The sequence below is a fragment of the Rhagoletis pomonella genome, unplaced genomic scaffold (assembly GCF_013731165.1).
Source record: "Rhagoletis pomonella isolate Grant_MI unplaced genomic scaffold, Rhpom_1.0 Rhpom_scaffold_00013, whole genome shotgun sequence".
Taxonomy (NCBI): Eukaryota; Metazoa; Arthropoda; class Insecta; order Diptera; family Tephritidae; genus Rhagoletis; species Rhagoletis pomonella.
In genome coordinates, this window is record NW_023458567.1 from 13540122 (window position 1) to 13563419 (window position 23298).

The window sequence follows — 23298 nt, forward strand, 5'->3', positions numbered from 1 at the left end:
TATTTTGTAACATAGACGAGGATTTAAGCGTTGTACAAAAGTTATCAAGTCACGCATCCAGCAGCCCAATGCGAACATAATCTTATGGTTGCTGCAGTATGCCATAAATATAAGTTTACTGTAACGCTCAGTGCTAAATTACATTACGGTATAATTCGCGCGAGTAAATAGTAGGCCGGACGCTTGTTCAATTACCGTCGTTCAGTTTCCCGGAAACCAGTGGTTCGTATGGAGAAAACTCATACTTTGTCACAGCTTTCCACATTATAATTTAGTAGTAAAAATGAGATCAAGATCCCGACTAGTCGCGTCGCAGATGTTCATTTCTCAGGTGGCACACTCACAGAAGGTTCACTCAGAGGATTTTTGGCGCCCAGTCTCTGTTTGTACGGCCCTTAACAAAAGTCAATTCAATGATTGATTCTCTTCTGGAGTGTGCCAATATTAGCCAATACTTCATTTCCTCAGCAGCTTAGCAAATAAACGACTTAATTTGCAAAACTGCTATCATTTTGGACCGCGACCGGCCCCTGTTTGTCGTTTTTCGTTTTTGCACTTATTTGCGCATTCATTGTTTGCGTTATGTGACTCGTAAAAGTCACCAAACCAAGCATCCTGCATATTCCTCAAACCGCCTGCTGCCTGACGACCTAGGCGCACAAAATACGCGTAAGTAGTCTGAGAAGAAAAGAAAGCAAAAAATTCACTACTCCGAATACCAATCGCCTCCTTGCGTCACCCTGCGGCACCCCCTTTTCCATCCGCCTTACCAGCTAGCTAACTTCACAAACGGCCAACAGCAGCCGCGCCATCAACGCGTTGCATTATTGTGGCGGCAACTCGCACGCGCAGACATCGCCACTACAGCAGCTTGGCATGGCCACTTTTATTGCTTTCTTGCCGCCGCGGCGCGCCATTGCGTTTGCTGCTGCGCTGCATGCGTGTTTTGCGCGCGCACCGTGAAAATAATGTGGCAGTGATGTATGGGCGCATTCGCTGGCTGACTGACTGACTACTGGCTCGCATGATTTTCACTCAATGCATTTTACATTTTGCATATTTTCGCACATATGTAATTTTATTGCAGCGCGAAAATGAGAGCAAACATTTTGAAGGGAAAACATGCAGATGCAAAAGCAAAAAAAAAATAATAAAGTAATGAAGAAAGAAAAAAATTTATATTTAAAGGAAAAAAAGAAAAAAATTGTCACTGGCGCGTTCTGTCGCCAGCGCTATGATTTTCGCTTAGGCACTTGCCTTTTGATACTACAAGTAATTTTTATTGTACGAGTAATTTTTTGGGATTTGCTTTTAGCTTTTAAATTTAATACTTTTCTGCTTTGGCGCTGCACTGTTCGCTGCGCATTCGGTAACCTTGCATTCCTTGATTGTTGCATTTTTATTGCAGCTACGCAAAATAGCATTAAAACTGAATTGAGCTATGTGGAGCATATTTTTTGCCAATAATCTGAACTGATTTCTGCTATTTTATCTCCATTTTGTATCTTTCTCGAACTTTGGCGAAAACCGCTTTGATGTTTTGTGTGGCGTTAAGCTTTTTGAAGTCGAAGATAAGTAGTAGGTAGGTAATTAAAATTTTAATCTTTGCTCAGAGAGTTTCATTATCCATGAAAGGTGCTTTAAAAAACCTAATTATAGAGTAAAAATACTATTACTAGATGTATTCGCCTTAAAGTTTAATTGAATTACATATGCACATTAGAGCGGGTCAATTTTTTATTTTATTTTTTGACTTTGCGCGTATAACGTAGAAGGATTTTACGTGTAATTATAAGAAAATTTGCTGAAGAAGTCATGCGTCTAAAATCAATTTGGAGTTTGCCAAATTACGAAAGTAGGTTTCGAAGAAAATTTTAAAATGTGCACTGTTGCGCTCTCTGGTGGAAGTTTTAAGTGAAAGATATGTAAGTGCAGAAATGGATTCATATCAAAAAAATCACCTCCTATGGAATGCTTTTATGCAAAATTTAAGCACTTCTTTGCGACACTACAGATAAAAAACCTATTTTCGGCAAATTCAAAATAGTTTCTTCGGAAAATTTGCTTAGAATCCCCCTAGGTTATACGCGCCTAGTTGGAAAAATCTCCCATACGAATTGACCTGCCCTAATGTACATATATAACTTTTCCAGCTTCGAACTGCGCGCTTCTCTCTATGCACGATCTGTAGTCCCCGATTTGTTTTCTTTTTTTTTGCGGAGTCTGATTCCGACCTTACTTTTTCTTCTTCACGTATTTTGTTAAGCATACCTCTGCTCAGTTTACCTGCAATCAAAATGTTTTAAAAATTCCTTGATAATTTTCTTCAGATTTTATTTAGCTTTCTCTTTTTTTCTTACTAACTATTTCGTAACAAATCTTCTTGCTCTTACAAATTTCCCGGGCAAGATGTACTGCAAAATATTATCAATCTTTCATGGTCAGTAAAATGTTGCCCAAACAAAGATTGTAACACTATAGAATAACTAGTCCACGATAGAATAGCTAGTCCTGCCCCGAAGCATGAGTTCTGTATGTATCAAGTACCTTATATTTTGTATTTGTAGAGACGCTAAGGCTATGTAGCTACATAGCCACCTTGGATTGACAAGCTTCTTCAATACAACGAATACCTCCTCCGCTAATCGACTCAGAACACAGATCATAGTTGACGGCCATTTGATATCGTTGTTTTAGGTAATGCGTCCTGGGAATTACGTTCACAATAGAGCCATTGTTCATACCCCGAGTGCCAAGTGACACCGTCCTGTTGAAACCACAATTGTCCACCATAACGTTCAGACTTTACCGTAACAGCGTTTCAAGCATCAATTTCGAAAAAATCCGGCCCGATGACTCCGCCAGGTCCAAAATCACGAGAATCAGTGACTCGTTTTGGATGCATAGTTTTCTTTTGAATGACATGTGAATTTTCCGTACCTCAATTCCATTTTTATAAAACTTTTGGATCACTTTTACGCGTAGTTCAACTCAGTATCGCTCCATGAATAAGCTTGCCAAACCTGTAATACCAATTGCATCACCCTTGAATCACCGTACATTTCGAAAGAACCAAAAAACACAAGTAGTCAGTGCTTAAGACCGTTGTTCGTTGTGCCTTGGGCGCTGGCAAAAAAACCTTGCTCACCACCTAAAACTCGATGGTTCGCACTGATGTGGGGGCTGAAAAAAGCTACTGGCAGTGAGAACTCTGCAAAACATTCCACTATTTAGTTCTACTTATGATCGTAGGCAGTCATTTTATATTGTCCAAGTATCTCGCCAACGACAAAGGCACGAATACCAGATGCTGGTGCTAAAAAGGCCGCGACACTCTGGTATGGAAGCTGCTTTCGTCGAAGTGCCTCTTCTACTTCTTAATTCGCATTGCAACCTTTCGCCGGTCTGGGCTGAGAAGAGAAAACTGCGCCATTTGATTTACTCCTTTGGAAAGTTACGGCACTTCGTCCGTTCATTGCAATTGTGGGCGCTCTTAATTCATAGCATAGTCAACTCTATCGACATCCACTTCGAAAGCGCCCAACTCTCTATCGGTTTTGTTATCGATATTTTTTTGGATATTACTATCGAATACAAAATAACATAAATGTAATTAGAACGAACAGGGGTAGAGGTAGGGATCTAGATAGAAAAAAGACAAAAAATATAACCTTAAGCAAAAGCAGAAGTATGTATTATGTATGTACATATGTATGTATGTATGTATATTGGTTGTGAGACAACATAGATATTTAACGTAAGTTTCACTTCTCCAGTGTGGCCCAGGCGCACTTACTTTTTTTTTTTACTTAGAACTTTACCCTTCTATATTTGATAAAACGAAATTTTGATTACATTTTATGTTGTTGGATGGTTTAACTACCGAAGATCCCATAAATTAAAGTATTGTCGGACATTCCCCTCCTTGAACCGCTTAGAAGTTGCCGTGTTTTTAATTTGGTAAACGTCTAGGCCGAGAATGCCGATCGACTATTTGTCGTGTATTTCAGCGATTACTTTTACAAGGCAATGCCCTAGGCGGTAGTCAGCATAGGCTCTCTCTGCACTACCAGGAGTTACTAAAGTAGTTACTTGCCTGATTTATGGACGCACCTTTTCGTAGTTTTTCGCAATTCTTCATTCAACTAGTTCGACTCTACACTACCACGGGTTAATAGAGTAGCTACTTACCTAGGAGTCGGTGCAGTAGCGGTCCAAATGTAGCGATTAAGCCTAGCAGTACTGGAGGGTGTGTCGTTGTAGATGTTATCATTACATTGTCTGCGTTATTTGGCATTGCTCTATCGGCAAAGCTCTCTCGACCTTGGGCACAAAGATTTTTGTAGCACCAGAGAGGACTTTACTTACCAGTTGTCTACTCCAACAGAAGTTGCACCTGTTTTTTGGAAGAATAATAGGAATAATTTCCCATTGGATACCAAGATTGGAGTTATTGTCGGAGTTATTACTGATTTTTGTGGTTGGAATTATTTTCTCCCACATCAGATTACAAACGTCACATGATGACGTCTAAAAGCTCGTTTTGTATCAAGCGTTCCGAAAAGGTCCTTTACTTTGCTGATGGAGGCGTTGGTGTTGCTTAGCTATATTTTACATAGCTGCATCGGTGTCGAGCGGATACGTAATTCAGAGAATGCAGCGTTTAGCAAAACCTCTTCTTGTTTGAAAGTGGTTTCATTGGTGGCTTAGGCTTTTTAGGCTTTGGCTTATGGTGAATATCTGGTCAATGGTGGATGTACCGGGTTTAAAGCCACACCGATTAGATCTAATCAGTTCGGCGGGCCTGAATAGACAGTGTTCTGTCCCTGCGATGGATTGTCAAAATAGTTTCCACCTCAGGTCGGTAAAGTAGCAATGCTGCTGCTGTGTAAGGATGCTCAAAACTGTGATCGTAGAGCCTAAAATTATTCCCGATAGCTGATAATTCTGGAATTTCGCGTTGAGAAAGCTCTGTCCTGTGGATGTTACTTATTCCGGGATTACTGGAATTCTCAACTCCCTTTTGACAAGGATATAGAATTCAAGAGTCTCGGAGTGTAGATAGCTGTACCCGTTTGACACCATGTAAAAGAACTTATTACCTCTGTGGTTTTTCTAGTCGCTCTTCCTAGTAGCCGTTTATTGAAAGTTTTTATTTAAGGTTTCTGAGGAAACGAATATAAGCGAATGTACTTATATAAGTACATATGTATGCCATCAAAACCAAAACTAGTATTTTTCACCATTTCCACTCCAACAAAATATAGCAACCAAACATTTTACTGCGCCCTTTAATCACTTTCAACTCGATTACTTCGCTGCAGCTTCCAACTCCTCCGCCACGTTCGTCCAACTACACCGGCTAATTTTGTCATTGACTTCATATCTGGCTACTTTAGCGGCAGAGCGCCAGCGTCATGTGTGAACAATTTTCATGCTTTAGCATTGCCTCAAAGTAGAAAAATGAATCAAAATAAAAACTTAATTTCGTTATATGTATGTTGGAAATTATGTAGTGGTGATTTTTTTTTTCTGAAAAAATTCACACTTGCCTGCTTGCGGGAAAATTCATGCGCTCGTTTGCTTGCCATGTCGCCATTACTTGTTGCACAACGCTACTTAAATGTGCTAAAGGTGGCAACAGCAAAAGTATCTACAAATGTACTCGTACCGCCGCCGAGACGACGTGTATATCAAACCAAAGTATTTTCGTACTTTTGCCAAAAACACAACTTGGTTGGATAAAGAAGAAAATGCGCCCTGAACTTGAGTGAAGTGGCATGGAAAATTGTGTGGCTGTGTGTATGTTTGTATGCATGAATGTATGTATGTAATAAGTACGTGACGCGCATGGAGGCCATTTTTTGATATTTATGAGCGCTGGGGTATTGAACTTGAAAATGTAGTGGCTTTTATATAGTATAGAAAATATCACTGAGGGTTAACGAAGAAAATTGCTTTGTAAAGGCTTACGAGTGAATTAAAAATAACAAAAACAAAAAAAAATATTCAAAAAAGTATGAATTTTAGTTTAAGAGAAAAAAGCAACAAAAAATCTTTTTATTTTATTTTTGTGCCACTGCCGCGCGTTGAAAATAGTTTTCGCTGCTTGCCTAATTTCCTCAAAATTTTCAGCAAATGCTTCAGTCGCTCAACAAATTATATTTAATAGATTATTCTCTAATTTTTGGTTATTTTTGTGCTTATGTCATGTTTTTAAGCACCCACATACAAATTCTGTCAACATATTTTTCATGCGTTATTATTTATGTGCTGACTTTAGTAGCCTGTCCGCTATAACATATGTTTTTGTTGTTCTTCCCTCATTATTTAGTAATTTCCGAGTGCTCTACACCGACCGGTTATGGGCTGAGACTCTTTTTTAGGCAAGTCGAAATTATGCTTAGTCAGAAAAAGTTTTGGTAAAACTAACCAAAATGGTATAAACTGCAAAAGCAGCCACAATATAAAAAGTGGAATATGTATATGTATTTATTGGGATTATGCGACAGTAGTCATCAAAAATTATTTGACAAAAAGTAAATTGAATTCACATATTTATAAAGTAAAAACTGGACATAAATTTGTGGTAATTGGTAAACATTTTTTGTAATCCAAAAAGTGGACTTACATTTTTGGCGATTTAAATTCCGGATATAATCTAAAAGCTGGACATAAATTTTTGGTGATTTAAATATTTGTTTTTTTTATCAATCTAAAAATTGGACATAGAGTTTGGCAATTTAAAAGTCGGACATAATTTTTTGGCAATCAAAACACCGCACATAAGTCTTTGGTACTTCGCCGAGAGATACATTTTTGGTAACTGAATTGAAAACTGGACATCAAATTTTGGTAATTCAAAATTTTTAAAAAACATTTTTTAAGAAATCTAAATATTGGAACGCATTATTTGAAACTCAAAATTTGATTTTTTTTAAATTGAGAGTTGGACATAAATTTTTGGTAATCTAGTAACTTCATATAAATATTTGGCTACTTAAAACTTGCATGTATGTATGTATTTTTTGTTTGCTTAAAAACGAGACATGTATATTCAAAAACTGAACATAAATTTTTGACTTTTTAAAAACTGAACATACATTTTTGGCAAACTAAAAAATTAGCAAAAATTTTTAGCAGTCAAAAATTGACCACGAGTTCGCGGATGATCAAAAAGTGCAAGAATTTTTTTTTGGAAATTTACAAACTGGACATAAATTTTTGATACGAGGTTTTGGTTATTTGAAAATTTGATATAAGTAGTTTTCTGTTAACTCAAAAGCTATAACTGAATGCTTTAAAACTGCACATGCTTTTTGGGAAATTTTAAAACTGGATATAATTTTCTGGCAGCTTTGTAAATAAAAATTTGGACACCCGTTTTTGCAAACTTAAAAAATAGTAAAAAGTAGTGGTAGTTTAAAAACTAGACATCAATTTGTGTTAATTTAAAAGCTAGATGTTTTTTTGCTAGTTGAAAACCAGGAATGGATTTTTTGTAATTTCAGAACTAAACTAAATATTTTGCAAAAACGACATGCACTTTTGGCCATTTGCTCATAAATATTTTGGTATTTAAACATCGGCCATAAGTATTTTGGTAATCTCAAAACATCTCTTGAACATTTTAAAACTTGACATAATAGTTTTGGAAGCTTCAAAACTGGACATAAAATTTTGGTAACTAAAAAAATTAGATACTCGTATAATTTTAGTTAGTTTAAAATTTTTGGTAATTACAAAACTGATCATAATATTTAAAAAATTTTAGAGCTGGACATAATTTCAAAAAAGACACATGGCCGAGGACAAAACATTTTGAACATTTAAAAAATTAACATATGTTTTGTTTTTGGAAATCTCAAAACTATACATAAAATTTTGGTAACTAAAAAATTGGATACTCGTATAATTTTTCTTGGTTTTTGCTCCAACTATCGCTTATATCAAGATAGAGAGAGGAGGCGAAATCAATGCTGTATTTGAGGCCTCGCTTTTTTACCTGCTTGTGTTGGATAGCGGAGGAGAACTCGGCGGGGTACATGCATATGTATAAGTTTGACAATAAAAAATACCCTGGCATTGACAGAGGTTACTAATCATCCCAGTTAAATTATGAGGACTTTCTATACACGTTGTCCTAACCTAACCTGGTCTAACACTTGATTTCTAGGTAAGAAGATTCCGATACATATTCCAATTCAAAAAAACGGTAGCGTCGGCAAGAGGTCCTTCACTGTACTTATAAGCTATTTTTTTCGAATCGATGTGTCTCTTCCCGGCGCTGGCGGAGGGAACTCACGATGGACAACTATCTATTCCTTGGAAAGATCTTCCTAATATAAACAAATCTATCACCTGAAACCTGTATTCAAGTTCAAACTGCTGTTAGTTATTGAGAGCGATGTATTTATCCTTAGTGTAATGTATTCGATTGGATTTTCCTTATTAAATTCTGAAAGCAGCCATGCCACTTGATAAATCGCAGCAGCCAAAGCTCAAAGGTATAGTGTTTCGATTCGATATAACATACATATCGCACACTTGCTGCAATGCACCGTAACCCAAAAAAAATCAAAAAACTCAATAAAAGCGGCGTTAAAGTTTTGAATTTACATATCGACGGCAGAGTGGAATACCGACCCATCTCGGTAGCCAGTTCGAAAACGCCCACAGAATCTTAGAAAGCTTTTCCAAAACGCCATTTCTCAGAAGTCGGTTAAAAAGCGCCCTATCTGAGCTGCCCCTTCAAAAAAAATTTCAACATACATATATTTTCAGGAAGGGTAGGTCGTTCTTCAACCAAATTTTGAAACACGGCGTTCTTGAAAAGTTTCCCAGACAGGGCGTTTTCGAACTGGCTGCCGTGATAGGCCGATCTTCAACTCAGCCGTCGACATAGTCCCAAAATGGATACATCTTTTCTTCTAGTAAGCTACTGGCAATCGGTACAGCCAATTTTTATTTAATATATTGTTAAGTACAATTTTGATGCCGAAGAAGCGGTTTGTGAAGGAATCAATGCGAGAAATGTTGAATAATAAGTACATACATTTGGTTAAGTTCCATAAGTCGCATAAGTCTTTACCAGCAAGATTTCGAAGAGTTCCTAAGAGTTCCTAAGTTTGGAATCATTCCAGTTGTAGTTGTCAGATACTCTTCCTACTGAGTTCTTGAAGCCGTTTGGGGATAATTTGGTTATAGGTCTTAAATACTCTTGAGAAATGTTCTAAAGCTCTTAAAATAATATCTTGTAAGAGTTTTCGAATCCTACCTCAGCATAAAACGTTTTTGGGATCATACTAAAATGATCTTTAAAAGAAGAATTGGCTAAGTGAGTTTCTTCTGTCGCCAATTGCCTAGATGTTTCACTGAACGAAATACATACATGCATGTTCCTCTCAGTTTGTCTTTAATGTTGCTAAGGACAACGTAGTCTTAAATGTGGGAAATCGTATCGTATTACTTTGGGGGTGATGATATCAGATTTTGGTATCACGAGAGAACATTAATCGGCTGGACATTATCTGCGATTTCCACTAAGAAATCTAAACCTCCAAGCTCGACAGTTTTTAAGTATTCGCACGGGACTTCTTCAAAAGAAATGGTCTCATCACAACTTTGATGAATATTTTATTTCATGGGTAGTTGTTTTCAAGGTTAACGCACTACAAAAGCCATTGTATTCCTGAGAAGTAACAGCTTCCTAAAATTGCAATTGTCATCCTACCGTGTCAATTTCGGGTACAGATTCCAACTTTTTTGAAACTAGGCATGTAACTAAATAAAGTTTTTTTCTACTTTACAGCAAATTGTTACCAAAAAAATATTAACGCAAATGTGAAATTAGTCATAAGAGTGCTATTTATGGTATGCTGATATCGGAAAATATAACGGTACTACTAATGAAATCATTTCACGAAGGCGCTGACACAAAACGAGTAACAAACAAAAAAGTATTAAAAAATTTTATTTATTTTAAAAGCACGTAAAAGCAAAAACGTTTAACGGAACCAAAAACAAATATAACTAGGATTACGCTAAATGAAACCAAAAAAAAAAAAATATTAATTACTAATATAAAAAAACATGCGCGCTAATTAATAAACACAGAGGAAACTAATGCAAAATAATTGAAAAATAAAAATAACTAAAAAGGGAATTTAGTCAACTCACCAAGCAACAACCAAACAAAATACCAAAATGAATTGCGTTGCAATATCGCCACCGGAAGACAAACACCAACCAACAATGCAAATTTTGCACAACGAACTGGTGTTGCCACCGCCGCCGCCACCGTTGCTGCACGCTACACCGGATGTCGCCGGTGGCAGCGGTAGCGGCAGCCAAGGCAACAATAGCGGCAGCACTTCGAAAACGCAATCACTGCAGCGCACCACACACCTGTATTGTCGTTCGTTGGAGAAGGAGCGCGGCGATCGGCGCACCTCGTCGCGCGGTTTGGCTTCGTGTTTGCGCGGCGAACGCGATGAATTGGTCAGCGACTATCGTGATATGCGTACGCCGCGTGCGCAACAAATCGATTTACTGCCAAGCGTAGTGCTGGGACAGGGCGGAAGTGGAGCTGGTGGCGCTGCAGGTGGGGGTAGTGGTGGCAACAATGGTGCTGTGGAGATGGGCAATGCAACCGATGCGAGTGGCAGGAGTAAGTTTAACTACATACTTAAGTTTATAAGTTGTTTTGCAAATGTCACTTTGACAGCTGTCAAATTTATTTACAACAATTATAAATATACATAGAAGTAATTTAAAAAATAAACCAAAAAAGTGAAAGACAAATCGGGGGAACAATCCCCAAGCCGACGTTCTAGCAGTTATTATCCTTAAGGGTTTCTTCGAAAAATCACCAAAATTACCGTTATTTAATTCAAACTTCCACTAGAGTTTCCTTAACGCGTAAAGCTTACTTCTTTCCAGAAATTTCTGGTCTAAGAAGCTCTTACTTTATAAGTATTAAGCTTATAGTTACACAGATCGCCTCTAGATGACCCCTATACATTTAGTCTTTAGGTGAACTTTTCAGGTTTTAGTTTAGTTTTATTTTTTAGCTTTTATCGATTTTTGTTAATTTAGCGAAATAATGAAAACTTGGAAAAGTCAATTTCCTTTTAGGCCATTTAATAAATAAAGGCTATAGGCGCGCATTTAAAGTTGATTTCTTAAAAAAATATTTCATAAAATCTACATACAATAAGAGTTCTCAAATTTACTCGATCTCAAAAGTCGTTTGAGAAATACTCAAATTAAAGATATTCCAACCTGCGGACCTTGCTCCAAACGTTGTTGTAGTTTCTTCAGTTGGAATTCTCAACTAATGTATGTTCTCGAAATTTTTGGAAGCACTCATGCTATAGCCTTTAAAAAAAGCTCCACTTATGTAGCTACGAAAGTTGTTCATAGATCCTGCTGTAATAGATTTCAAGTTCTCACTCTTGACTTTGTTTAACCACTTGGAAGCACTTGCGTTATAGTTCATTTACGCTCTTGACTAAGTTCTAGCAGTTATTTAGATATTTTTTTGGCAGAAGCTGTACAATTATAACTACAGAATTCCTGAAATTGTCGAAAAAACTCCAGTTATAGGACTTTTGACCAAGTTCAAGAAGCTGTTTAAATCCTTTCTAGTAGAAGTTATTAAATTATCCTCCTACGGTTATTCGAACTTTCTTGAGGTATGGTTCTAAGAAGCGCTTAACGGTGTTCCAGAAATTGTTTATAGATGTTGCGGGGAAGGTTTTGCTATTCTCCCGACTGAGCTCTTTTAGTTGCTTAGAATTACTCCAGTTATTGTTACTAGCTCTTCTTAGCTTTGATTCAGAAGTGATTAAAGACTTTTCAGGATGCAATTTCGAATCCTTCTGAGCTCATTCGAGGCCAGTCATAGTTCTTAACACCACTGCTAATGTTACAGAGTTTTATTTATAGAGCTGTCAGTAGACATTTTCTTATTCCCCCTATTGAGTTCCTGCATCGTTCAGAAATGCTTTAGTTGCGCTCGTAGTTCCTTGATCTTTTCGGCTATGTTATAAAAGTTCTTTAGATACTTTCGAAGCAGAGTTTTTGAATTATTATTTCTGAGTTTTAGCATTTATTTGAAAACATGCTAATTATAATTTTTATATCCTCCTTACTAAGTTTTGAAAGTTCTTACAAAGTTTTATGCAAGAGTTCTCAAATCCTTCCTAAAAAGTGCTAAAAGTTCTTTGCGACTATCAAAAAGTCATTTCTAACCTTCTTAGATTGCCTGTTTCCCATCGTTTTACGCCTTGAATGCCTTAAGTTGACTCATTGTTTATCTTTCCTTCAAGTAAACTAGTTTATGCTGCCGCATATCGCTCTAAAGCATCAAAGAAAGCAAATTAAAATTGCGTCTTTTGGTGACGATTAAGAAGTTAAAAGCTTATCGAACCTTAGGCAAATATTTCGAAGTTAAACTCTGTAATCAAGGAACTTAGCACAGAACTTAAATTAAGGCTTGCGGATCAGTGTGGAATGCGGAATTTTGGTTTGGTAGGTAGGCCAGAAAATCTTTTCTTTTATGCTTAAGGCCTAGAGAAAGGATTAACAGCATAGGGACGACGGATGTGAGAAATCACTACTCAGCTATAAAATTGCCAGAATCTTCTATGGATCATAGTATTCTGAAGAGGAAAATGCGATGTAGTTGGCCACTTACCACTCACGAATGCCACTTCTGTCTCACGAAGGCACGTAGCTGCAGACAAAATGCTTTGTACTATCCTCAACCTTCAATCAGCGATGTACACTGTGGGCCGTCGATGAGGCATATGGTGACCATATGTGGTGTCCACGCGTTGTGTCCCTAATCAGTATTTTTAGGGGTCCTAGCTTACTTCTAATTTGTCTGAGAGGGAACCCGGCTACCACCCTGCCTGACCTGTTCAGGATATACTTAGCTTTTTTGCAGGTGTCAGTATTACGCCATTGGTTTTCATGAGCCATATTCGTGACATCAGTTCTGCTATGCTTTGCACTACAATCAGCATTGGACGATCCAAAAAAGCGCCTTTCGTGACTTCATCAGAGAGTTGTGCAGTCTCGGTATCCGTCCTGCAAAATCTGCATAGCCAGGTGATAGTTCAGCTTGCAATGTCCTGTCAGGATTCCAGTAACAATTCTTGGATAAGCTAATACATTCCTTAAAGCCGTTTCTTCGCAAGTTTATCGGCGATCTCCTTTCCTGTAATACCAATATGTCCCGGAAGCCAGAGAACCCTAACTCGATTGGTCAGACCAAGAGTATTCAGCTTATCATGGTACTCCATCACCAGTTTAGATGTTACCTGATGAGATCTGTGAGCCTTGACAGCTGCCTGCCTGTCAGTCAAGATCGGATGTTCTGATTCCGGCAGTTTCGCTTGATATTAAAATCCGCGCATCTTTTCATGGTGTATGTTTCAGTCTGTTTCCCATGGGTTCCGAGTATCAAGTAGTTTAATTAAGTGTATGAAAGAGGTACCTATATACGAATAGCACAAATCACTCTTTTAAGACGAATTATCTGAAATCATTTCTTGACCCCCCAAAAAAATAGTACCACAGCAACCAATAAATATTTGATATCTGAGATCAAAAACTATCAATGACCTTTTATCAACCAATTACTTAGCTTTAGCTATTTAAGAAGACTTGAACTGAGACATTCCGATACAATTAAATACAAATGTATGTTGGACTACAAATTAATTGTTGTTCAATTAAAATCAATTATGAAAAGGCGACTATCAAAGCGCTTGTACACAAATGCTCAGTTTTCATTACATAGTTAGCATTGAGGGAGTTTATATCAATCTTCCCCCTTTGCAATAGTAAATGAAGCTAGTGAGCTTGAGTTCTTGTGTGATGACAATGGCAAATGCAGTAATATTAATGAAAAAGTATACTAAATTAAAAGTTATCGTTCAGAGCGAAAAGAAAGTTAGCACCAAAAATGCGCGTAGAATTTAAGTTTTTGTATGCAGAGCCATGGACAATTTTGTTACACAAAATATTTATATAAACAAAATATATACATCTTTATGTAGATTTCAAGCTCTCCGTTGTCAAATCTTCTAGTAGAATTCTATTCTAAAAAAATGTTCAAAACCGGTAGGTCCATCAATTTTTAGAGCAGCACGAAGCGCACAAAAAATCAAGAGAATTCTGACTTTAAGCACCTTGCAGGGATAAATCAGATCAAGTTACTAGTTTATAAGCCTGCTGTGATACCATGGGATTTGATTCTTAAAGCAATTACTTCCAGTTAGCCATTAAATGCTGTAATATATGCATATCTTTTCCCTTAAAAATACGACAATTTCGCAGAGCAGAGGTCTACACTTTTCCAGACGCTATTTACGGCAAGAGAGTCTGATTTATGTCACATGAGCCATATTGTTTTCTTCAGGTTTCAAGCCACAGTCGCTCGTATGACATAGGATCCGAATGATATTAAAAAAAAAACATTGCAAAACACTTGAAAGTTACGAATATTTTTATGATATTATCAGCGCCTAAAAAATCAGTAAGAAAAATTTAGGAATAGTTTAGAAAATTTTCGAGGAAATCTCGAATAAACTCGAAAGACTCCGAAACAGTTTTGAAAAGTCGCAAAAAATTTCAAAGCGTTTCGAAAATTCTACAGTGGGAAAATATCCCCCAAAAAATTTTAAAATCGATCCTAAAAATGTTTAAAGTTCCAATAAAATCGAGAAACCCCGAAAACCTCTTAAAAACTGACGAATTCTCTCAAAATTCCAAAAAAAAGTTAGTAGCAAAAATTGCTAAAAATCCCAAAGAAAACTTACGAAATCTCGAAAAATCGCGACTCTTGAAAAATCCCAAAACGTGAATGGATAAGAAATGAATTGCAAACTCGAAAAATACCTTAGAAAACATGAAATGTTAAGCAAAACACACAAATCTTGCGTAAAATCCCAAAGTATTTCGAAAAAATTATAAAAAATCTCAAAAAATTTTGGGTTGTACATGATTGGCCAGGAAGAGTTGCACAAGGTCACGAACCAGTCGATGTTATTACCAATTTTAAAACAAAATAAATAGCAGAATAGTCGAAAACTCCAGAAGAAGTCACGAAATATCCCCAGTAAAACTTGAATAATCGCAAGGAAATCGTGACAAGAATACCTGAAAAGTCGAAAAATTACATTCATTTCAAAATTTTTAAACATATATTTCACAAATTACCAATAAATCCCGAAATATCTCGAAAAGAACTCAAAAAATCTCAAAACATTCCCAAAATATTCAGAGAATGCCTAAAACATTACTTGCAAAAAATTTCTAAAAATCCCAAAGGATCGCAAAAACCCAAAATGTGAAGACCCAAAAAATGAATTGCAAAAATTACCAAAAAATCCGATTAAACCTTTAGGAAACATGAAATACCAAGAAAAATACCTAAAAGTTGCAAAAAATCACAAAATATCTACAGAATATTTAAAATAAAAATGCAACTAATTTTGGGCGGTCCGAAGAACATAACCAAAAATCCCAATTGGCCAGGAAAAATTTCGAAAAGTTGCTCAAGGTCAGTCGATGTTATTACTAATGTAAAAAGAATATATAGCAAAATAATCGAAAAGTCTCTAAGAAATCGCAAATAAAACTTGATTTTTCAAACACTAATTGCACAAATTTTCACAAAGTCCCGAAAAGTCTAGAAGAAAACTGGAACAATTAAAAAAATTTTTGAAGCACTTCCGGAAAAGTCGCGAGAAATTTTGAAACGTCACAGAAAATCCCAATAAATTTAGGGAAGTCTTAAGCAGATCACGAAAAATTCTTAAAGGTGTCGGCTTATTCCTGAAAAGTTCTAAAACTTTCCCAAAAATACTTGGACATTTTCAATAAAAACTGAAAAAAATTCGTTTTTGTCAATTGTTTCATTGGCTTTGAACATCTTTGGTCCTCGTCTGTGAAACCGCCAAATGCTGTGACTAAAGGAGATCTCTACAGGATAGCAATAATTTTGTAGCTGCTGTACAGCTTGCCTTGTATTAGCCTTTCGGGCCTCGTCCTCTTCCTCTCCTAACAAAAGCAATCCACAAAAAGACTGGTGCATTGCGGTTCGCGAAAATGATACTACAGACCACACCTATTGTGGACTTCATACGTAGCTACATATAGCGCCAGCTGTGCCATTTCAAGTGTGATTCATGTCACATTTTCTCACACAATCCTTTGTTTCAGAAGCCATTTAGTAGCCCTTGGCATCTCCCTTATAGTTTTTTCTTTTTATTTCTTTTATTTCTTCCTCTCCCTTTTAGCGTACAGTGGCACCAAATTGTCTAACCATATTTAACAGCGTTTACTCAGCCGATGACGATTTCGTTTGCATTGTTGCCTTTTATGTATGCGGTTATAAGTATATACATATGTATGTATTTATTCATTCAATACAAATTTATTTTACGGTTGATTATTCCTGCAAATAAATTAATAAAACTTAACAAATGCAGCAGACAATAAGAGAATTTAGGCATACAAACTAGCTGACAGCGCGCTGAGTGCGTCAGCCCGCATTATTCACAAAGCTATCCCACATTTGGATATATTTATGGCTGTCGGCTGTCGACGGAGACATAAAATATTTAAAAAAAAAACCGCATGAGTTCATCGCGTTTAATTGCACATTTGTGAAAAACTTTGTATATCATCTTCAGGCTAAATTGTTCCTATATATGTACAGTGTTAATACTCATAAGGCACTTGTCGATTTGAATATGGACATGCAAATGTCTGCTCTGAAGTTCGGAAATACCACAAAATATTTTATAATTTGATAGGCCTAAAATTAGTAGTTAAAATTACCTATACAATTTGTTTTTTTTTTAATTCCGGATAAAATTCTAAAATGTTCCAAAAAAATTCAAAATGTTAAAAAAATCTAAAACGTTCCGAAAATATCTTCAAAATTCTCGAAAAACTTAAAATCTTTCATAATAGTATTAATATCTTAAAAATAGATAAAATCGCGAGATCCGAAAAATACCAAGTAGTGCCGAAGAAAACAAAAAAAAAAGAACTAAAATCAAAACATTACCGAAAAATCCAAAAAGGCTAGAAGAGAACTTAAAAAACCTTGAAATCATTCCGAATAAATCCCAGAAAATTAACGGGAACTCTGAAAATGTATCGAATAAATACCCAAAAATCCTGAATCCAATAATAACTGAAAATCTTAAAAAATCCTAGAATCATTTTATTATTTAATCAGTACATAAAACTTATATAAGAAAAATTATTCTTAAAACTACCGAAGAAACACGAAAAATTCCGAAAGATCTCTGGAGACTGAATAAAAGGTCTCGGAGAAAATTCCGAAAAAATCTTCAGCAATCAAAACCAAATTACGCCAGATCCCCCCAAAGTCCCCACAAATTCCAAAAAGTCTGGGAAGTTCCGAGAAAAATTGGAAACAAAATATCCGAAGAATCATAAAAAAGAGCAAAAACTACGAAAGGGCTGGAAGCTTATATGCAAATAAGAGAGAAAAATCGCAAAGTTTCAAAATATTACAAATAATTTCATGATTTTATCAATGTCCACAAATTACCGCAAAAATCCAAAAATATCAATAGAAAATACGAAAAATCTCGAACAATTTCTCTAAAGTCGCGAGAAAGACACAAAAAGCCTGAAAAAATGATGAAAGAAGTCCCAAAAAAAGCATAGAAAATATCTTAAGGTTCCGAAATTAAAAAATAAATAAAAAAAAAAAATTCCCATCAGGTCTAGAACAAATACCTAGAAAATCAAAAGCCTCAGCGGATTCTAAAAAGTCCAAATATTTCGGGAAGCTCCGACAAAAATAGCTAAAAAGAGCAGAAAATCCCAAAAAAAGAGGAAAAATCTCGAAATATGCCGAAAAAATTGCAAAAATTCCCTAGTAAACTGAAAAAGTCGCGAAAAAGATCTTGAAAAAAACTCTAAAAATATCTCAAACTTCACAAAGGTTACGAAATGTTTTAAAAGTATTCCAAAAATGCTAAAAAAAAATTTCCGCAAGCTCTAAATAAATGCTGAAGAAAGGCAACAGTAAAATCACGAATAATCCTGAATGCTTTATAAACATCTTGAGAATCGCGAAAAATCCCAAAGCATTCTAAAAAGTACTCAAATGTGGAGAAATTCCAAGAAAATCTATCGTTTTTTCTTACTAGAAGTATTGAAAGTCAACTGGAGGCCATGTTGTGCAATGTGAGAGGATGCTACTGAGGCAACGTAAAAATGACAAATTTTTTCCATATATCACGACGCACTTGTTGAATAAATATTATGTCACATCTCTCTTCTGGTTTTGTATGCTAAAAATATACAATTTATTAATATTCTGTTTATTTTCAGCGTCGGTAATGCAAAATATGTATGTACATATTTATGTAAATTTTTCGCATATTTTTCACGGAAATTCATTCAATAAATTTGTATCGTATCTGCTTTGAATTGCATGCACTTAAGCAATTTGCCTATTTCCACGCTCTAAGTATTTTTAAAAACAAAAAATTTATTTACATATTCTTTCTTTGGCAGAGCGCTAAATTTTTGCCACCTGCTCATCAACCTACATACTTGCATATATTTATGTATGTATGTATTTATATAATAAGTATGTAGATTATTTTGTAAAAATATTTCCTGCATTTTGTTTCAAACATTCCTTTGCGTTCACAAGCATTTTCCTTTGCTTTTTGCCATGTTGCAGCTAAATATTTTCAGTCAATCATATTTAATTTTTTTTCTTGAATCTTCGTAAATTTGTAAATTTTGTAAATATTTACAGATTTAAAATAAACTTACATAAATTTGTAGTCTTTGCTATTAAACACAAAATAAATTTTCAAACATTTTTGTACACATGAATTTTACATTCCTATTTTCCGGATGATCTACATAAATTCGCTTACAGCATGTAGTTAGTACGCAAACAAAAATAATATAAAACTCATATACTGTATGTAAGTTCCTACATATGTATACATACAGTATCGGTCATATCAATATCACCCCAAATTCAAAGTGTTACTGTTTGCCACTTATGTTTATTTATTTGAGTAGTCCACTTGCAAAGTGCGCTATATTTTTTCAATTATTAGTTTTTGGTGGATTCCGTACGAGTATTTAAAGTAGTTTCATGTCCACTAACAACACAGTGCAATATCTTTTTATATTCTGAAAAAATAGCATAAAATGTTAACTCTTCTCCCAAAAGTCGCTACCATACTTATTTATAAACTTTCAAAAGTATCCATCCTCTGATGAACCTAGAAAACTGCTTTAGGTCGTGTAGACTGTTAATGTAATTTTATGTCATGGTATGTTATGTTATAATTTTATAAGGCTCTTATTTATAAAAATTTTCAGGTAATAATAAAAAAGATTCAATTTAAATGTTACTTGTTGTCGTAGTCATTTTTTCAAATTTATGGCCTTCTTTTATAAAATCACATAACGCTGTTTGCAAGTGGACTACTCATTTATTTGTTAAGAATTTTCAAGTAAAATACAGTTCATTCTCTAACAAAACTCATAAACCAAAGTTTAAAACTTTGCAGAAACAAAAAAAAATGCAGAAAGTATTCATCCTAATTTCAAACTTTTTTCTCAGAAGTGTTAGAATTTTTTTGAGTATACAGTTTTGTAGCCCATTCAATTTTAGTCTAACAATCTGCAATTTGCAATTGGCTAAAAACCACCGTTGATTTTTAGACTTTTTACCTCGCCTCTATTAGCTCGGGATGTAACTATGTAATATTGATGCGCCTAAAAGATGCAGCGATTTCCATTCTCAATTACATGCCTGATGACAGTACGAATTTGAATTGCTTTAAACTTCCGTTCTTAAAACTTCCATTCGTACTGTCACCAGGTTACTTTAATAGCGAGGTTTTAGTTTTTTAACTATAATTTTTTTATTTTGCCGAAGGTTTTGCGGTTTTCTTCCATATAAAAATAAATTAGCTCCATTCGTTATATGGAAGCAAATGCGACAACGGTAATTTTTAGCTACTTGAAACTTGCACAATATTATACTAAAATTGAATGGGCTATAAAACTGTATATGTATGTACTCAAAAAAATTCTAGCACTTCTGGGAAAAAAGTTTGCAATTTGGATGAACAGTTTTTGATTTTTTTTTTTTAGTTTTCTACAAGGATTTATAGCCCGATTCTGTATCGGTGAAAAAAATTTTTTTTACTGACAAATTTCAAATTTTTCATATATTTTTCCGTAATAAAAACTGTGACAAGAATTTGTCAGTGATACAGAATAGAGCCGTTTAACTTGGATTCATATGGGCTTTTTAGAGAATGATGTGTATTTTAATAGATAATTCTTAAAGTAAATAAATAAGTGGCAAACAATATCACATTTTGAAATGGCGATCCTATTGATATGACCGGTAATGTATGTAAGCATATTCATAAATACTTTGTACATATTTACTCACACTCGTTCTAATTTAACAAAGCGCAATTATATGTAGCTAGCGAAAAGCTTGAAGCGCTTTTTACATATATGTACGAGTACATGTACATATGTACGTCCACCCTCAGGCCTTCTGCCAAAATTTGTGATGACCTAATTTTTCAGCATCTCGCAGCTGTGTCATGTAATAGGCGGATATACAAAGTGCTATGCTTATTTGTATTCCAATGTATGTACACAGTAATCTGCATATAATAATAACCGAAAAATTGTTTTATTTCTATTGTGCGCGGAAATAAAATTTTCCCTCGCAAATTTTTCGTTTACAAAGCATATTTTGTAGTCCTGTCGCTATGTGGGCGAAGTGCTTTTAGCGAGGAGCGGGCATCGAAAGCCGACTCCTGATCAGTGTGTAGTTTAAGCAAAGCACAATCAAACCTGCTACCGCCTTTGCACAGAACACGGGGGTCTGTAAAACTCTTCGTGCAGTTGCTGCAAATAGGATGGGAAATCCGTTGTACATTATCTTTACGAGCGATCCGTACTGGCTCGTAAAGGACATGGGACACTAGGCAAATTTTCTAAATTCATAACAAAAGTTGAAGCTTCCAAGAAAGCTACCATTTAAGCTGAAAAACAATTCAGTGCTTGAACTAGTTTCTAGGTTAGGTCTAAAGTAGCAGTCAATGGATAATAAATGAATTGTAACGACGGATTATATAGAAAATTTATGGTCATTTGCGCCTTGGCGGTAGGGATTACAAACATATATAAATATATTAGAGACCATCAATGAGGAGCGGTGTAAGCTTTACGAGGACTTAGGTATAGGTTAGCAACTAAACACTTTAAAAGCGCTCGTGTTTATTAATATTTTTTTTTTTGAAATGTTGGTGAAACAAAGAAAAGTTAATTACTATTCTGGCGTCAGAGGCTTAGTGATTTACTTATTTTTGTCACCTTGGGCAGCTTAGCATTCAGAAGCATCCCAAGTATTGATACTGGGCACTTGCGTAAGAGTTATTTCTCAAACCAAAATTTTTAATCTTCCTTCCTATTTCTTAGCAACTTTTCCCACCCATTCACCACACTTTTATTCCAGCGCGCCTGAACTTTTTTTTAAATTATAAAACGCCAACTACTTAAACAGCCATCACTTCTTCCCAATGACATCATCCAATTTAAGTTGCTTCAAACACAAATTTTATTGCAACTAAAAACACAAATTGTTAAAATTGCTTTATGCTATTTACGAGTCGCAACTCGCGCTTACTTCCCCCTTTCTATCGGCCGGCCAGCCAGCCTGCCAGCCATTGTGTTAATCGTGCTAATTTCATTGACTAGGAATAGGTTTTTTTACCTGTAATAGTGACTAAAAATTCAAATACAAAATTTACGCTAATTGTACTGAACAATACACGTAATTTACGTAGCAAATTTACACAAATTTTGTGTTGTTTTCAAATGATTTTTAAGCGTTTTACGTTTGCTAAAAATTAAAAAAGAAAAAACAAAAATAAATTTATGAAAAGAAACGAATGAACTGCTCGTAAAATAAACAAAATTATTCATGTTGCTTGCGTAAATTGCTTAAAATGTTGAGCAACAAATTTTCACCTAGTTGTACTAACAATTGCCAATGACATGTTAAGCGATGTTTTGTTTTTCCGTAGGCATTCCAAAAGGAAACGGTAGGCAGTAGGCAGAGGTAATCGGATTTTGAGTGGGTCATTTTTTATTTGGTAGAATGACTTTTCCACATAATTTTTCGCAAGAGAACGAGGACTTCAACAATTTCTTGAAATTGGTTGAAGTTGCTTATAAATTTGATTGACAGTTTTTGCTATAAATAAATATTTTCATTAGTTTTCTTTAGAAACTTGATTTAGCGTTTTCTAAAAAGAGTTTAGATGGTTTAGACATGTATCACTTTCAGCGCTGTATTTTAAGCAAATACTGAAGCTTCAAAACCATTAAAAGCTAGTCTATATTAATCTTGCATGTCTAATACCAACAAAAAATTCCAGCGTACATCACTTTTAACAGCAATTTTAGCAAAAAAGGCGAATAATAACAGTTGTTAGTCTCGTCTGAAATTAATGTCCTACATCCGGTCGCTACCTCTATATTAATTTCCAGCAGCAGGCATTAATTTTCCACACTTTTTTCGCGCATAAAAATGGCTTTAAATTTTCCTACACTTTTTAGCCTCATTGGAAAGTGGCAAGTATTTACAAGCGTTTTTTGGTGAGTTTTTTTCGCTTTTTCTTTGATTTGTTTTTTATTTTTCCTTTTTCTTCACTGTTTCCAGCTAATGTGCATTTGTCATGAAAAACATCGCTTTCGCGCGTCAATTACAAGCACATTAAGGAAAATTCAATTTGAGCGGGTTGGCGGAAAAAGTAAATTTTACACTTAACAGATATGTATGTACATTAGGACGGGTCAATTTGTATGGGATATTTTTTCGACTATGCGCGTATAGCACAGGATTCTACGCGTAATTCTAAGCAGATTTGCCGAAGAAACCATGGGTCTAAAATCAATTTAGCGTTTGCCAAATTGGTAAATTAGGTTCCTTAGCATTTTGCTGTAGTGTCGTAAAGAAGTGCCTAAATGTTGTATAAAAACATGCTATAAGAAGTGTTTTGGTATGAGGAATCCATTACTGCACTTATATTTTTCTTAAAACATCCACTAAAGGGCGCAACAGTGAACATTTTCACATTTTCTTCGAAACTTATTTTCGCAATTTTTCAAACTCCAAATTGAATTTAGAACCATGAGTTCTTCTCAAAATTTGCTTAGGATTAGACAAAGAAT

At 35.2% G+C, this 23298-nt stretch overlaps 1 protein-coding gene across 1 annotated transcript; it reads left to right on the plus strand.

The window, feature by feature from the left end:
• The first annotated feature begins 10206 nt into the window (after positions 1-10206).
• LOC118748358 lies at positions 10207-22806 on the plus strand. The gene is made up of 3 exons (XM_036482732.1): positions 10207-10669; positions 22684-22722; positions 22787-22806. Exons 1-3 carry the CDS (start codon positions 10207-10209, stop codon positions 22804-22806), a joined length of 522 nt encoding a protein of 173 aa, XP_036338625.1.
• Positions 22807-23298: the final 492 nt, after the last annotated feature.

What these genes read in the sequence shown, in the direction of transcription:
- LOC118748358 (XM_036482732.1), top strand. Translation starts at nt 10,207, where the DNA reads ATGAATTGCGTTGCAATATCGCCACCGGAAGACAAACACCAACCAACA. An exon ending in AACCGATGCGAGTGGCAGGA is followed by an intron (nt 10,670 to 22,683) that starts GTAAGTTTAACT and finishes TACACTTTTTAG; the next exon opens with CCTCATTGGAAAGTGGCAAG. An exon ending in GTATTTACAAGCGTTTTTTG is followed by an intron (nt 22,723 to 22,786) that starts GTGAGTTTTTTT and finishes CACTGTTTCCAG; the next exon opens with CTAATGTGCATTTGTCATGA.